The sequence below is a fragment of the Channa argus genome, chromosome 21 (genome assembly GCF_033026475.1).
Source record: "Channa argus isolate prfri chromosome 21, Channa argus male v1.0, whole genome shotgun sequence".
Taxonomy (NCBI): Eukaryota; Metazoa; Chordata; class Actinopteri; order Anabantiformes; family Channidae; genus Channa; species Channa argus.
Genome location: NC_090217.1, coordinates 9,726,714 through 9,741,924, shown reverse-complemented (window position 1 = coordinate 9,741,924; position 15,211 = coordinate 9,726,714). Strand labels below are relative to the sequence as shown.

Sequence of the window (15,211 nt, the reverse complement as noted above, 5' to 3'; positions counted from 1 at the left end):
CCGAATTACACAGAAGTCTTCATAATTCCGACCCTCTCATATTGAACTTTAAGGACAAAACCACTACGTGTGTCATTGTTCACTGTGATTAGTTACTGTAAGGACAGTGAAGCAGATGAAACACAGCAGGCTTCCAGGCACATCCTAACATCTCTCTATCTACGCTTCTGCTTGATAGAAAGGACGGACCCACTGATGAATGGCTGGACAGATGGACTGGTGAACTGACAGGTGAAGGATGGATGGATGGTTGGAGGGAGGGTGGGGGAGGTGAGGCGGTGGGGTTGACGTCTTTGATCTTCCCAGCAGAAATAATCAACAAAGCCCTGGAGCAGGCCAGCTAGACCTAAATATGTGTATGTGTCTGCTTGGTGTGTGTGTGTGTGTGTGTGTGTGTGTGTTTTCTGGCCGCATGCCAAGACCAGCTCCCACCAGGAGAGAGATCAAAGACTGTGCTCGTGCTGTGTCTCTCTCTCTCTCTCTCTCTCTCTCTCCAATCTATCGCTCGCTCGTTTCTCACACTTCTTACCTGTTTTCTCCTGAAAACATTTGTTATTGCTTTTGTTGATTTTTCTCCACTTCCTCTCACTTTTTTCCTAATCTGAGGACAGCAAATTTGATGAGCACAGCTTCCTATGTAAAAAAAAACAAAAAAGAAAAGGAGATTGCAAAGCACTGAAAAGAAGCAGAAAGAAAAAAAGATATTGCTGGTTACACCTATGTGTTTAGAAACACACACAGTCACCCACCCACACACACACTCTCATGCCAGAACAATTGCTCCCATGACAACCTGGCAACCAAGAGGGCTTTGAAGCACAGGTCAGTGTGTGTGTGTGTGTGTGTGTGTGTGTGTGTGTGTGTGTGTGTGTGTGTGTGTGTGTGTGTGTGTGAGAGAGAGAGAGAGATATAGAGCTTCAGATTGTTCTTATTTCCCCTTTAAACCTCATGACAACCTTCACATTTCAGACACACAGTTCAGATTGAATAAATCCATTAGAAAATACTCTGAATGTCTGCTGTTTCAAATTAAAAGCCCCACTGTGATAGAATACGAGTCTCCTGTAAAAATCATTTTCCTTATCTCTGACATTTAAAATTAAAGCAACAATGTAAATGGACAAATCAAATCTAAGGCATCCAGTTGTTCCGTGTCGAGTCAAATGTTTATGTCCAAATACAGATGATGCTTATTTTCTCTGGATATGACAACATGGTCACAGTTGACCCTTTTACAGGAAAAATATACACACATAAAAGTCACGGGTTGGTTTCCCAAAGGTCAGTGTGTACTGGTTAAGTGTCCTTGAGCTTATGAACTTATCTCATTGTCGTACCCCGTGACCTCTTTGGCTACGTTCACATCCCACACCGAATTGACCCAGGTCTGATAATTTTACCCTCAATGTGTGGACAAACCAAATTTATTTGGTATTTCTTTACAAATCAGATCAGGGACACTTGTGTATGTTGTTTTTGAGCTGACTCATGAATGGTTTGTAATTTTAATTGTTTTGTCATCATCTCACCTCTGTGTGCATGTAAATATTGCCTGTTGTCATCAATCCTTGTCTGCATCTCATAGTTTGTTAAAAAATAATATACACTGGAGAGCAGCAACAAAGATGAAGGTGAATAGAGAGAAGAGGAAGTTCCAGTTTTGTTGGATATTAATGGAGATACTTCTGTTCCAGCCAGTGTCACACGCATGATGTTTCTGTTATTATACATATGCAGCACAAATTTCAGCGTGTGCATGTATATCAGGTGCAACAATGTTTTGAACAGAGCTGGATACATGTCACTTATAAACATGAATGTGACCCACCAAAAATGAAACACTAGATCTGACTTTAATAACAGTTGTAATTGAGCATAGAGGCCTGTAATGTGTATCTCCAGATTACAATGAACATTCCCTACAACAATGTAAACAGTGATGTATCACATTTCTTTATTTGGTGTCCTGCCCTTGAGTGGTGTAACCCATAAAGTTGGGGACATGTAAAAAACATAAAATATTACGGTTCAAAAACAAACCAGTAAAGGGAGAAACATTCTGACTTTACTAGTTTTGGTTAAGCCACAAAAGCAATACTTCCTTAATTTCCCATCGTGCAGTTCAAGGATAGCTTTTATTTTTTTACTAGACCTTCCCTTCCTTATTTAATTTAAACGTGATGACCCTAATGAGTCACACAGACTAACCTCGCCCATAACCTTCATGACATTATTCTAGATATTTTGGCAGACTGTCTTGTGAACAAATGACAAGAAAATTGAGCTTGATGTGGAAAATTGGTGGAATGCCCCTTTAATGCAATATCCTATAAAATCTATGTCATCTATTGAAGTACAACTTAGTTCTCTCTCATCCCCTTTCTCTCTGCTGTCTGCTAATGATGGCATAAAATGCTCAAACCTAAAACAAATACATGTAAACCTCCATCTTTACATTTCTATATCAAAATAAATTAGTACTACAATCATATTTAAAGGGGCACAGAGCACGGTCCTGAGGTAAGATTGGAAAATGCACAAGCATCTCCTACAAAAACTGCGGTTTTCTCCATGTTGCTCTGGATCGGTAAGAGCTGTAAGTTGCTATTTTTAAGCATCAGCCAAAAAAAAACACCACAAGTATTAATCTTTACTTTAACGTATCACATGGGCAGAGTTTTCTACTGTGCTGCAGATTTACTTTCTGATGGATAAAATTGCATTTTTGCAATTGTATTCCCTGAAATAAGTGTTAACATAAGTATTTAGAAACTGTGCTCAGGTGCATCCAGTGAGATAAGTTCATAAAATCTAACTATGATGTCCAAGAAATTTTCTGTACCCCTCAGTGACAAAAGTGTTGCAAAACACCAATGAGGGCAAGCGAAGTTGTGAAACGGAGAAAGTGTGGAACCACCTTTCACTCTAACACAGGCTCAGAAGTCCTCTGCAGAAATAGGAAAAGCTGCTGGAGGAAGGACCATTTCAACATCACGCTATGACAGCAGATTTAAGCCTGGAACATGTTCCTCTGTGGGTGGGTGGGTGCCTTCTGCACCAATCAGTGTGTATGAATGTGTTCATACACACATACTGCGAGCATACAGCAGCATACGGGAGGGCTGCTGGACTGCAGAAGGAGAAATCAGACAAAGCCGATGACGTTGGTTTCTAAAAACATTGTATGTTGGTTGTTGTCGTTGGTGGTGAATGTTGGAAGGAGGAAGGTAGTTGTGTTGAGGTTTCCTGACCCAAAAGCAGTTCACAGACTCTTTCCGTCGTGACCTGATGGGTCATGAAAGAATACGTCAGGAGGAGTGTGAATCCATGAGTGACTTTACCAGAAAAAAGTGCTTTAATTTCTCTAAAAGGACTTTGGTGAAGTACTGAGATACAGGTGCAATTTTTAAAATCATGTGTTCACCTTAGAATTGTCGATTATTGAGTGTAGACTGATAAGGCAAAGTGGGGAAATGATGCAACCGAAGGTGCAACACAAATTGCACAAAAAGCAAAAAGGGTCTGAATACTTTCTGAAGTCACTGTACCATATGACAATGGATGAAAAACATAAATAGCAATAGATTGTGTGGACTAACACAGCATCTTTCCTGTCATTTCTCTTCCATGACGGTCATAGGGAACATCTGAACTCTTGAATGCGCTCTTGGATATTGTTCGCACTGCACTGTTGCTGATCTGGGAATTGAAGCTCATTTGCACTCTGTGTACATCGTTCTGCATAACAACATCAGCTAAATATCCAAAAATGTAAATGTAATTGTCAGGGTAATGTTATTGTCCCACTGAGACTCACAGAACACTGCAGTACGTGAGCTAACTCTGTTTGCCACTGAACCAACTCACAGAGGCTTTTAAACTTTCTGTCTCTGCTTCTTTCCCCTGTTAGTTATTTCAAGCCAGTGGAAACTCACAGGTTGCTCCTATTTTCACTATTTCTAGGTGCAGTTTTTTTTTTTTTTTTTGCAAATAGGCAACTCCATCCCACTCCCACAATCCCATTCTTTCTCTTTCTGTCCCCTCTATGTCTTTTTCCTTTCCTCTCTTTGTTTGGCTTTTCTCCATGACTCATTTTCTTCTCTTTCTCCAATATTTCCTCTTTAAATCTGCCATTCCTTGTCTCTTTCTCTGTATCCCTTCTTTCAGCATCCACCACATCTCTCACTTGTTCTCCCCACCATTTCTCCTTTCCAAACTCGTTCCGTTCGTCCATGTTGTGTTTTTCTCCCTCACTCACACACACACACACACACACACACACACACACTCTCTTTCTCTCTCTAGCACTAGTCATTCTACTTATAGTCTTGCCATAAATCAACCTGTCATTCTCCGTCATGCTCTCTGGATCTCGCTGGGGCTTGTGGCAGACACACACACACACACACACACACACACACACACACACACACACACACACACACACACACATTATAGCAGCCCACACATACACAAGCTCAAATTCAGGCACAGACACAAACACAAAGACTAAAAGAGATCAGACATGCCCAAACAAATGCAAACACACACACACACACACAGCGGAGAGAGAGAGCGGATCAAATCAAATGTACACACATGGACTTTACTGCTAAGAATGAAAAAGATCAACACACAAACACACATTCAGACACAAGTTCAATAACCAAAAAATTCCAGCGCACTCACGGGACATTTCGATTTTCAATTTATCAATAATCCTACATAAACAAATCTTCAAGCAATGCGTTTCGCAACACACGAACACATTTTGTTCCACAGCCGCACACAAATGCGCAAACTTCACTGACCTAGAGGCATTCGGAGATTGATAGATAGGGAGGAGGATGTAAGGGAATCTGAGATGCAGGCAGAGATAACAGAAAGATGCGCACCTGTCCCTATAGCATATACACACGAAGACACACGCAGCAGCTGAAATAATGAAATAATGACCCAAGCCCTCAGGGCCTTTTCTGTCATCTGCTAAAATTTCTCTGTTTTTAGATTTCTTCTATATTCTGCAGTTACATCTGCTTTCAGACTTCTGTGGTCCAACTGTTGAAGGGATCATTGACGTATGTGAGCATTTATAGGACGTGAAATCAGTGAAATGTTCACTGTCAGTAGATTGTGTTTGTTTTCACAGTATTTATATTTACGGTTAAAGCAACATAGAACAATTGTTAAGACCACCCAACGATTGTGGTCTCAACTAAAAAAGACTACATTGATTTAAAGTACACAATGGGACACTTTGTCTCTTTTAAATGTACCCAAAGGTATAGTCTTTTAGTAATTTTAGCCAAGTTCAGTGGCCTGCACTCAACAATACCTGGGTCACCACTCTGTGGGGTCCACGCCAAATCACCCTCTTGACCTCCTCTTTACGATGGTTGTGCATAATAAGGATGTTACACTTCCTGCATTGCACAGTATGTTTGCCAGCAATCGTAACTCAGGCAGCAATTTGATGCAATTCACCAATTCCAATTCCTCCACATCATTTTTGGCAAAGAAAATTAGCAGCTTATGAATGCACTGTGGAGGAGATAGGGCTGCTCGTTCCACATTTGCCTTTTATTAACATTCACTTCCTCTTGCCTCTGCCTTCCTCTCGATCTTGTTTCTCCCATTCCTCATCTTTTTTTTCTACCCAGCTCAACACCTCTTCTCCTCTTCCTCCTCCTCCTCCTTCTCTTCTCCAGCTCTGCATGACCAATGCAAGAGCCTCGTAAAGACGATCAGGAGTCAGAGGATTTCACGGGGCTTTGTGTTTGAGTGTGTGTGTTTATGAGTATGCGTGTGTGCGTGTGTGTGTGTGTGTGTGACTGGAAGATAGCACATGTGGCATGCAAGGTCACGTAATCCTGTGGCCTCCAGATACTGTTATTGAGACTCACACAGCGCTCCATGACCTGCACTGCCCTTGCACTCACAGAATGTGCATGAACACACACACACACACACACACACAAACACACAGTTGTCCTACTATCAACCACGATGCCACAGTGTTATCAAGAATACAAACAATAAAACTGATATTTTTCTCATGAACTTGCCTGACATATTGAAATTATTTGTCCTCGTGTTTTTTCTCTTATTGTTGGCAAATTGTGTAAGAATGAACTGATGGAAGCTTATTTGTCAGTGTCATGAAGCGCCATTGTTGCCCAGAAACCATTAAAATCTCATCAGTAAGCCACACTCTTCTTTCTTCAGTATCATAAATATTGGCAGTGTAGTTGATTTGTTGTTGATCTTTCATACACGTAGTGTGATTCCTGATTTTTCAGCCGTCATCTCTAATTTGTGCAGCAATTTGTACGTCTGTTGTTAACAATGACAACTCGCTGATGGTCAGTTGACGCAAAAATGAGGGTATCATCGTGCTATACAGTTAGACAGCTACATTGCAACAGTAATAAAAACACTGAAGGAAACCAACATGTTGGAGGCCACAGCTACAGGCTGTAAGCAACTGTTAAATTATGTCCTATCAATGTAAAAAAATTGAATTCACTACCACAGCCGGAACTCACAACTGGTGAAAACACCTCACTTCCCAGACTTTGTGCGACATGAAACTAGATAATGACAACACAATGGGAGCCTGAATGAATGAAATGAAACCAAATGTCAATTCAGTCTCATTATTGGGCTAACACACACCCCCTGCTGCCATAAACACTCACAAATGTGTGTTATTGTAATTTTATTGCAGAAAACAGTCCCACATGCCCGTATTAATTTACCCCCTTCTTGATAAAACCTACAGGCTGCCGGCTGTTTCAGGAAGTCACTCAGCATTTTTCGACCTGAAACAATAAAATCTGTAGTGAGCGTCAGACGTTGCAGAGAAGTCAGAAAGTACTGTGGGATGTTTTGTCACAATGTTGGTTTGATGTTTTTACAAAATTTGTTGTCCTTTAAATGTACAAAAGAAAAGAAAGCATGCACACACACAAGCTGAGACAGAAATACACAGATATAAATTTCCAAGGTCGCATTTCAGGGATTCAGTATGTAAGTCCTCCCCTCTTTCTCTGCGCTCCACTGCTCTCCTCTTCCTCCTCCTCTGCATTCTTCTCTCCTCCTCCTTCCATCCCTTGCCACAGAGTTAGACACACACACACACACTCTCCAGAGATGTGTCCGTTGCACTGACCTCCCTCTCTCATGGGAGGGCTGGCTGTCTGCCCAGCTCTCTCGTTTTCTCCCTGCCTCAGACTTTCTCCTTTTGCTCTGTATCCTTCTTCTTCTGCTCCGTATCTCTCAATCTATTGATCTGTTTTTGTTTCTGTGTTCTCATCTTCTTTTGTCCCCCCATCTTTATCCTCTCTTCTGTTGCATGTCTCCCCTGCTCTTGCATCCTCTTATCTCGTCATCCTCTTTCCACTCGATTCTTCACTCCTCATCCTTTCATCGCCTCTTCTTGATTCTCCTCTCATTTTAACCCTTCTACCCCCCTTCCTCATACACCTCATCCTCCCCTCTTGTGTTTCTCTCCATCCCTCTTCCATTGCTCTGCCTGGGGCTCCTCACCCAGCTCATACTGCCTTTCTCTGGGCACAGTGCCCACAGAGGGTGTGCAAGTCTGAAGGAGAGCTGGAGGGGTCTGTGTGTGTATGTGTGTGTGTGTGTGTGTGTGTGTGTGTCTGTCCCGTGAGGGGAAAGAGGGGGTACAAAAGTGAAGAGAGAAGAAAGGGGAGAGATAAAACAAAAGCAGGGGGGCTGTTGACAGAGGGAGAGAAATAGAGAGACAGTCATACAAAGAAACAATGGAGAGCAGATTTTTGTTGAGTCACTCTTTGCTTGGCTAGAGTGTTACTGTAACTACAACATCACTAGCTTATTTGTGTGTGCAGCTTGGGTCTTACATCTGCAGCTTTAACCATCATTTCTGTTCTCTACGGAAGGGCTGCAAATAATGAAATTTAAAATTTTTAATTTTTTAAGCAATAAAAAGGTACAAGACAAATGTTCTTCTCCTGTTGGACTTGTTTCAGGGATGCAACTGTGTCCCCAGATCTCAGTAATTATGTTGCTGCTAATAGTCAGAACTATAAAAATAAGACCAAAGTAATTGTAATAAATAACAATTCTCACATTTTTACAATTATTAACATAATAAAAGTATGTTATGTGGTGTTTGACTATAGTGAGACCGATGGTGATAGCACACACGCACACACACATACACAGAGCATCAGGACACCTGCACCCAGCTGCATGCAGAGATCAACAATTCCCCTGCTGGTCACTAATGGTAGAGCCCTGTTGGAGTGGAAGCAAATGGCCTGGACCCAACCATGCATGATGGGAGAGGGGAGGGGAAGGAGGGGTAGTGGTCAGATGGACAGGAGGGGGGAGAAAGGGAAGAAAAGTGATATAAAGTAGGGGTGGAAGAAAGACAGCTGTGCCTTCTGAAATGAATTTGGTGGAAGTGTAGGCAAAATAAAATGTCTTCACAGGAGAAAGGAAGAGAGGGAAGGGGAAAAGTCACAGCAGTGTTCAAAATGTCACCATTATATGCTACCTCCTGATTTATCTGCTCACTTGTTTCCAAACTCTACTTCAGTTTCCCTGTCTCTCTTTTCACTGCACCTCCCATATCTATTGCTCCACTTCCTCATCTAAGCTCTCACCTCTTCCTTATGCTTTCATCCTTTCATGTGTCTACAGACAGTAGTGAGCTTTAGTGATGCAGTGCCCCCTGTCTGTCTCCAATGTCACTGCATCATCACATTTTAAAACTTCAGCACTTCTCAACCAGACAGCTTTTGAAAGGTAACATTGAAGTTACACAAAGAAAGCTCCAACAACAAGGAAAATCCATTTATAACAATAAATGTTAGTTGCAAAATATAAAATAAAAAGTTTCTTTCTTTTTCAGCACTGCATTTATCTGACATTTAGCACACAATAATGTGTTATCTGAAGTCTGAGAAACCTATGAGGACAGGTTTACGGGTTTGGCATAAAAACTAAAATTAAGAAAAAAAGCTGATAAATGATCCAGATAATAAGTTTAGGTTGCTTTAATTGAATTCTCTTTCACATTTATGGTCAATACAAAACGCAAACAATTTGTCAGAGTAGCATGTCCTTGTAGAGCTTCAAAGCTCTCAAGGTTTAAGAAATAAGCTTGTCACACATTTTAATAATACTGCAACTTAAGATGAAAAAGTAATAAATGCATATTTTCACCTGATGTCCATCATGTCCGACTATTGCTGTCTTCCAGGACTGCATGTCTACAGAATGTCCTTGTCACAACTGCAACAAGACAGATTTGTAGATTTATAGGATGTATAACTCAATTCTGATCTGGATTCAGATGGCGTGCACATTTGACAGACACCGCAGCTGCAGCAGCATGGCAGTGGCAGATGCTGATGTGAAATATATTCTGCTGCATGTGTTAAAATATGCAGGGTGAAATTTAGAAGATATGGTGCCACAAAAATGTTTTTAACCCCTTTGTATCCAAAGGGTCTTGGAGTGTGAAAGCTTTCCAAGCGGCTGCCCGTAACAACCACAGGCTTATAGTTTCAGAGATTGGAGTGCGCTGTTCACATTTTGTTTCTCCACCACCGCGTCGCATTGATCCAAACACAAAGATTTAGCAGCTTTAGGGAACGGATGCTTGTTTGTGGTTCACAGAGCTGCCAAGTGCTCTCTGTAGCTGAGACCGAAAAAAATCTTGTATTCTTAACGGCAAGGGTGGAAAGAGTACTGCACTTCCTCCTCAGGTAGAAGTACTGCTCATCATTTCAGTGAGGCTTTCAAAAGTAGTGACACTATGTTTCCACCCACATGATTAAAGTGAGATTAATACAAAGTTAAACCTGTCACACAACAGTGAGTCACTGGCAGGAAGGAAATGTCAGTAATGGACCATTCTGCAAACCAGGCTTTTGACCACTGCCAACAAAATTAGAGTTGTTGCAGATTTGCAGTACAATTACTTCAGCAGATGAAGCGTCGGTTCAGTTAATGTGCAACTGGAGAGGCCAGTATTTTAAGTTAATATTTCATTCAAACTAGTTACTTGTTTTGGAATATGAAGGAGTCTTGGTTTTTTGTAACTGTTTCAGAAGTTATTCACCTGCAGTTCAGACTCTGTGGATGTTCAGTGACACTAAAAAGCATCATGAAGAAATTGAACAAATCGAGGTGAAACTGCATCTGTCTGCCTGTTATCCAAAAAGCTCAACTGGTGTTAGAGAGTGTGTTATTTAAAAAAAAAAACTCCTGTCAGCCCAGTCTACAAGCAGCCTCTGCTTCGATCATGATGCTTCCTAATAATTCATTTTATCAGTGATGGGTTAGTTTTGAAGGACAGAAAAATGTGAGTGTGGCTGTTTGTGTGTAAATCAATGTTATCTGCTAGTTCTGTGATTTTGTTTTCCAGACAACTGACTAATGTTTTGTCGATCCTTCCTGTGCAGACACACACACACACACACACACACACACACACACACAGCAGGAAAGATGTGGGACAGATAAACGAGAGGATGGTCAGGGGAGAGCAAATGGAAAATAGAAAGTAGAGATTAGAGTAACACAAAAAATAGTGAGACTGAAGCAGACAACAGGAGACTGAAGTGTTGCAGAGAACGACAAAGACAAAAGCAGGAAAAAAATTATCTAAGAATCAGAGGATAGAAGAGTGGTGAGCTCCCCATCACAAAGAAGATAATGGGAACACATTTAATTTGTGTGTGTGTGTGTGTGTGTGTGTGTGTGTGTGTGTGTGTGTGTGTGTGTGTGTGTGTGTGTGTGTGTGTGTGTGTGTGTGTGTGTGTGTGTGTGTGTGTGTGTGCACTGACAGATTTGGAATTGCTTCAGTTCATAGATTGGCTACAGAAAAACACACCCAGTAATTATCTAGAAAGAGCACCTGGGCACTGGGAATCTCATTATATTTTAACCAACTTTTCAACACACACAGAGCGGATGAAAAAAAAGAAAAGACAAGAGAGAAATTTGACAAGAGATTACAAGAATTCAAAAACACAAGCATAGTAAGGAGCCTTTTTAGCTTGCTTCAAACCCACAGCTTTAAAGGCTTTGATTATCTTAAATGGAGACAGTCTGGCGACTCACAAACACGTAAAACTCAGGGATTGTAAGGGAATAATTTCGATTTCTCTGTTGCATTTTATTTGTTAACAAGCAGTTTATGTCAAAATATTAAGTAGAATAAAACACAGCTAAATATTCAACTATGTTTACTCCCTATTTTATTCGTCCTGTCTCCATCTAGTTGCTTTGATCTGTTGTAGTAGCAGACAATGACCAGTTAGAGGCAGTGTTTCCTCTCAGCTGACGGGATTTGTAACTCATTACCTTCCACAGTACTCCCACCCTCTCCTTCACAATGGTCACTTAACACACACACTTTCTGCAAAGTTCAGTAAATCAGCAAGTGTACAGATTTCTGTGTGTGTGTGTGTGTGTGTGTGTGTGTGTGTGTGTGTGTGTGTGTGTGTGTGTGTGTGTGTGTGTGTGTGTGTGTGTGTGTGTGTGTGTGTGTGTGTGTGTGTGTGTGTGTGTGTACAGCGGAGCACCCTGCCCATTTCATGCACTTCATTCATTGCTGTGTTTTGACTGGGCGACAGTGACAGGGTGACATGGTCTTCAATGGGCCGACGCTAGAAGAGATGATGCTCGACAAACTCCGTTCAGACACTGACGATGTTTCGAGGTCTAAAGGTACTTGAACATCCATTACTGCTGCACAACACATTGACTATATCAAACTATATAAGAAGTCAGTTTTCTGTGTTGACACAGCTCACTGGTGTGTGAGGATCGCCACAGATTTCTCAGGGTCCAGACATACCACGGCTACAGTAACTGGGATGGCAAAACACACACAGCCCTGCTCACTCTTTTCTTAGAGCATCAGACTTTTATCCACAATGATGCTTCTCTTTCAAATACACAGCTATGCTGACAGTTGCCATGCAAGGCAGGGTGAGCCCTGATCCACTGGGACATGCCGGGGGTTCAGTGACTTGCCCAAGGGCACTTTCGCATGTGGCCAGGAGGGACCAGGAGTTTAACCACTGACTCTGTGCACCATGGAAAACCTTAGAAACTGAACTACAGCCGTCAGCAGTTTTTCATGACAGAGCGGAACCAACAAAAAAGACTTTAAAAGATTAAGCTTCTTCCTTAATATGCCAGATACTGTACTGTAGCAGAGTCAGTTGTGCATGAGCGTGTTAATCTCAGGGTTGTGGGTTTGAGCCCCATGTATCTTTTTAAGGGTGTAATTAACACACCAGTGTCTATGGCCCCCGGTTTGTTCGGCAATTCTTGACAAGAGCAGAAGCAGCTGTTAGAACTGCCACAAATAATGTGAATAATGTTGAGATGCACACAAAAAAAAAATCTCACGATGTTGTGGATTTTAGATATTCAGAGTTGTGGATTGGTTGTGAATTTAGGGTGGGAAAATAGATAATGACCTTTCGATGTATCTGTGGATGACTATAACTTTTCCCTGCCCAACAACCTCTTTTGCTCGTTTCTAAAAGAAACTGCAGCAATTCATACACAAAAACCAAGATAAATCCCCACCTCTTCTCCACACATAAAAACAGCAGGGCAATTTGAACATGTCGAAACAAACTGGGTAGTGTTTAAATATGCTTAAATATCTTTCAGCGTTACACTGGGGGATGCAGATACAGCATCAGGGCTGTGTGGTGTAGTTCCTGTCACTTTGAGTTGTTCTGCCATTGTAGTACTTCAATTATCTACAGTCTGAGTTTGCTTTTATGACCATAACCTTGTTTCTGCATCGGACATGTTGTTTAACTTCGGCTACTCCCGGGCAGTAAAGCATCGCGGTTGTGGGTTTGAGTCCTATATGGAGTCATAAAAGATGGTGTCCATGCTTCTGAGAGTGATCACAGCAGATTGGTTTTGATAAATTAAGTGAATGAACAGGGTCATGAAAAAAAGGGCAGGTTTATAATAATCTCATTTGAACGCATATGTTTGGTCAATTGAATCTATCTGTAAAGTAAAAGTGAGGCAAAGAGAGCCAGAAAGAGGAAGGAGGAGTGGTGGAAGCTGAGAAAGTCAAAAAGAGAGAGAAACAAAAATAAAACAGAGCAGAAAAGGCTTAGTGTAGTGCAAATGTGCTGCATAAGATTCTTGCCTGTGTGTGTGTGTGTGTGTGTGTGTGTGTGTGTGTGTGTGTGTGTGTGTGTGTGTGTGTGTGTGTGTGTGTGTGTGTGTGTGTGTGTGTGTGTGTGTGTGTGTGTGTGTGTGTCTGTCCAACCCAGAGCAGGTGTGCTGTTGATAGTTTTATCAGCGCTGGATCAGGGCTGCTGAGAAGGAGACGAGAGAGGAGAGGAAAGTAAGGGGGTGCACGAGAGGAGGAGGCAAGAGAAACAAGAGCGAGAGAGAAGTCACAGTCACACAAGCGGATACATCTTCTCCACGTTGCTACAACAACCATGAAAGGGTTGAAGGGTTGATAATCACACAAACTGTGACAATACTGGAGCTCAAACTCAGTCATCCAGATGCAGGGCTGGAAAACCAGCACTCAAACATTGGAATAAACAGTTTCAGGGTAGTAACTAATGTGCAAGTATATTAGAAAGAAATCAGCTCACTGTGAAAAACATGTAAAATACCTACTCATTTATTGGTCCCAGTATAGGAAGCAAACACTATAAAATCAAAGACTTGTATGTGTCTCAAAGGGTCAGTTTTACCATGAATATATAGAATTCGCTGCCAGTGAGTTCATATTTTCCTAAATGATCATAAAGTTGAATTAATATCCCGGGTTTCATGAAAATGTAGTCAGTGGTCAGAGGAGCCATGTCTGTCTCTTTGCTTCAGCCTTTAAAACATCAGTGTTCAGTAAACGCAGCACCTCTGCTCTGATGCTGTGGGGCTTGTGGCCGTTTGGTCTTTGACTGTCCCCCTTGTACCAGCCTGCTGAGTTTATAAAACGGTTTCAGGCTCTATAAAGTGTCCAATAAACCACTTTTACTATTAGTGTAGGACACTGCTCGCACACAGTTTCAGACCGCTACCACTGACCATACAAGCAGACGCACACATGCACAAACACACAGGCAAGCGTGGACATCCACATACTTACTGGTCAGACACTTTTGGAGGAGTCAGGACCTCTGCCAAACTCTAACCCCATGTCACCCCACCCTGCCGCCCCAATGACATCACTACATAGCCCTGAACCGCAGGGCCCAGAAAGTTCTGAAACACACACACACACACACACACACACACACACACACACACACACACAGGAAAACACAGACAATGTACTAAATACCACATTTTAAGTAGACACATACATGCAGAAACGCACGCACAAAAACACAGCACTTGACCATAATGACTACGGGATGCCCACCCTTCATTGTCAACACACACACACACACACACACACACACACACACACACAAGCCATCTCTTTTTAAAAATATCAGGTGTAATGAAATGATTTCCATTGTCTCCACAAAACTGTATGTGTTCACAACATTTTCAGCTGTCCTGCTTTCATATGGACACTGTCTGAGGTTCCCAGGGCTGTGGGTGGCTTCTTAAAATACATCGTTTTGTCTGAACCACAGTTCAAAACTCACACAGTTTTAACCGACGTGGTTCAAAATAGAGATCAGTTTCAGTGAACCAATCAAAGATAAGTGTTTAAAATGCTTTTCTTCACGTGGACCACCGTCTGTGTGGGAGTCCAAGTGAGCCATTAGTGGTCCCAGGGGGCTCAAAGACACACACGTAACACATCCAGTCCCCCCCCTCCAAAACCTGACATGTACACACAGAAACACACTTTCAAAACACACAATGTTGTGTTGCCAATGAGTTTTTTTCAAACCCATTGTGTCTGAACATATGGGACACACACACAAACACACAGACTTTACAACACACTCTTGATTGACCTTCAGGATCTATTGATGCTTGCAGACATCCAATCTTCTCAAATGTCTAGTGTGGAGACGCACACTCATACGCACTTACTCTCCTTCCCTAATTACTGTGTCTCGAGCAACAAGACACTCAAGCGGCACTTCAGAGTTTGGTTAAAGAAAAGGTCTTTCTCACCAGTTAAGCGGACGGACAGACAGACAGAGAGGGGCAAAAAAAAAGCCTAACAATGACAAGATATTACAATATTGTG

General features: G+C 41.8%; 1 protein-coding gene across 2 annotated transcripts in view; it reads right to left on the bottom strand.

Annotated features, from left to right (window-relative positions):
- The window catches only part of wnt5b (wingless-type MMTV integration site family, member 5b), a 68,431-nt gene that overhangs the window by 51,385 nt on the left and 1,835 nt on the right, over positions 1-15,211 (bottom strand). Inside the window, exon 2 of one of the 2 annotated variants that reach the window (XM_067489547.1) lies at positions 9,214-9,282. The exons of the other annotated variant lie outside the window; for it this stretch is intronic. Coding sequence (XP_067345648.1) covers positions 9,214-9,258 — 45 coding nt within the window. The 5' untranslated portion in view covers positions 9,259-9,282. The remainder of the gene's footprint in view (positions 1-9,213; positions 9,283-15,211) is intronic. 2 annotated transcript variants of the gene reach the window in all.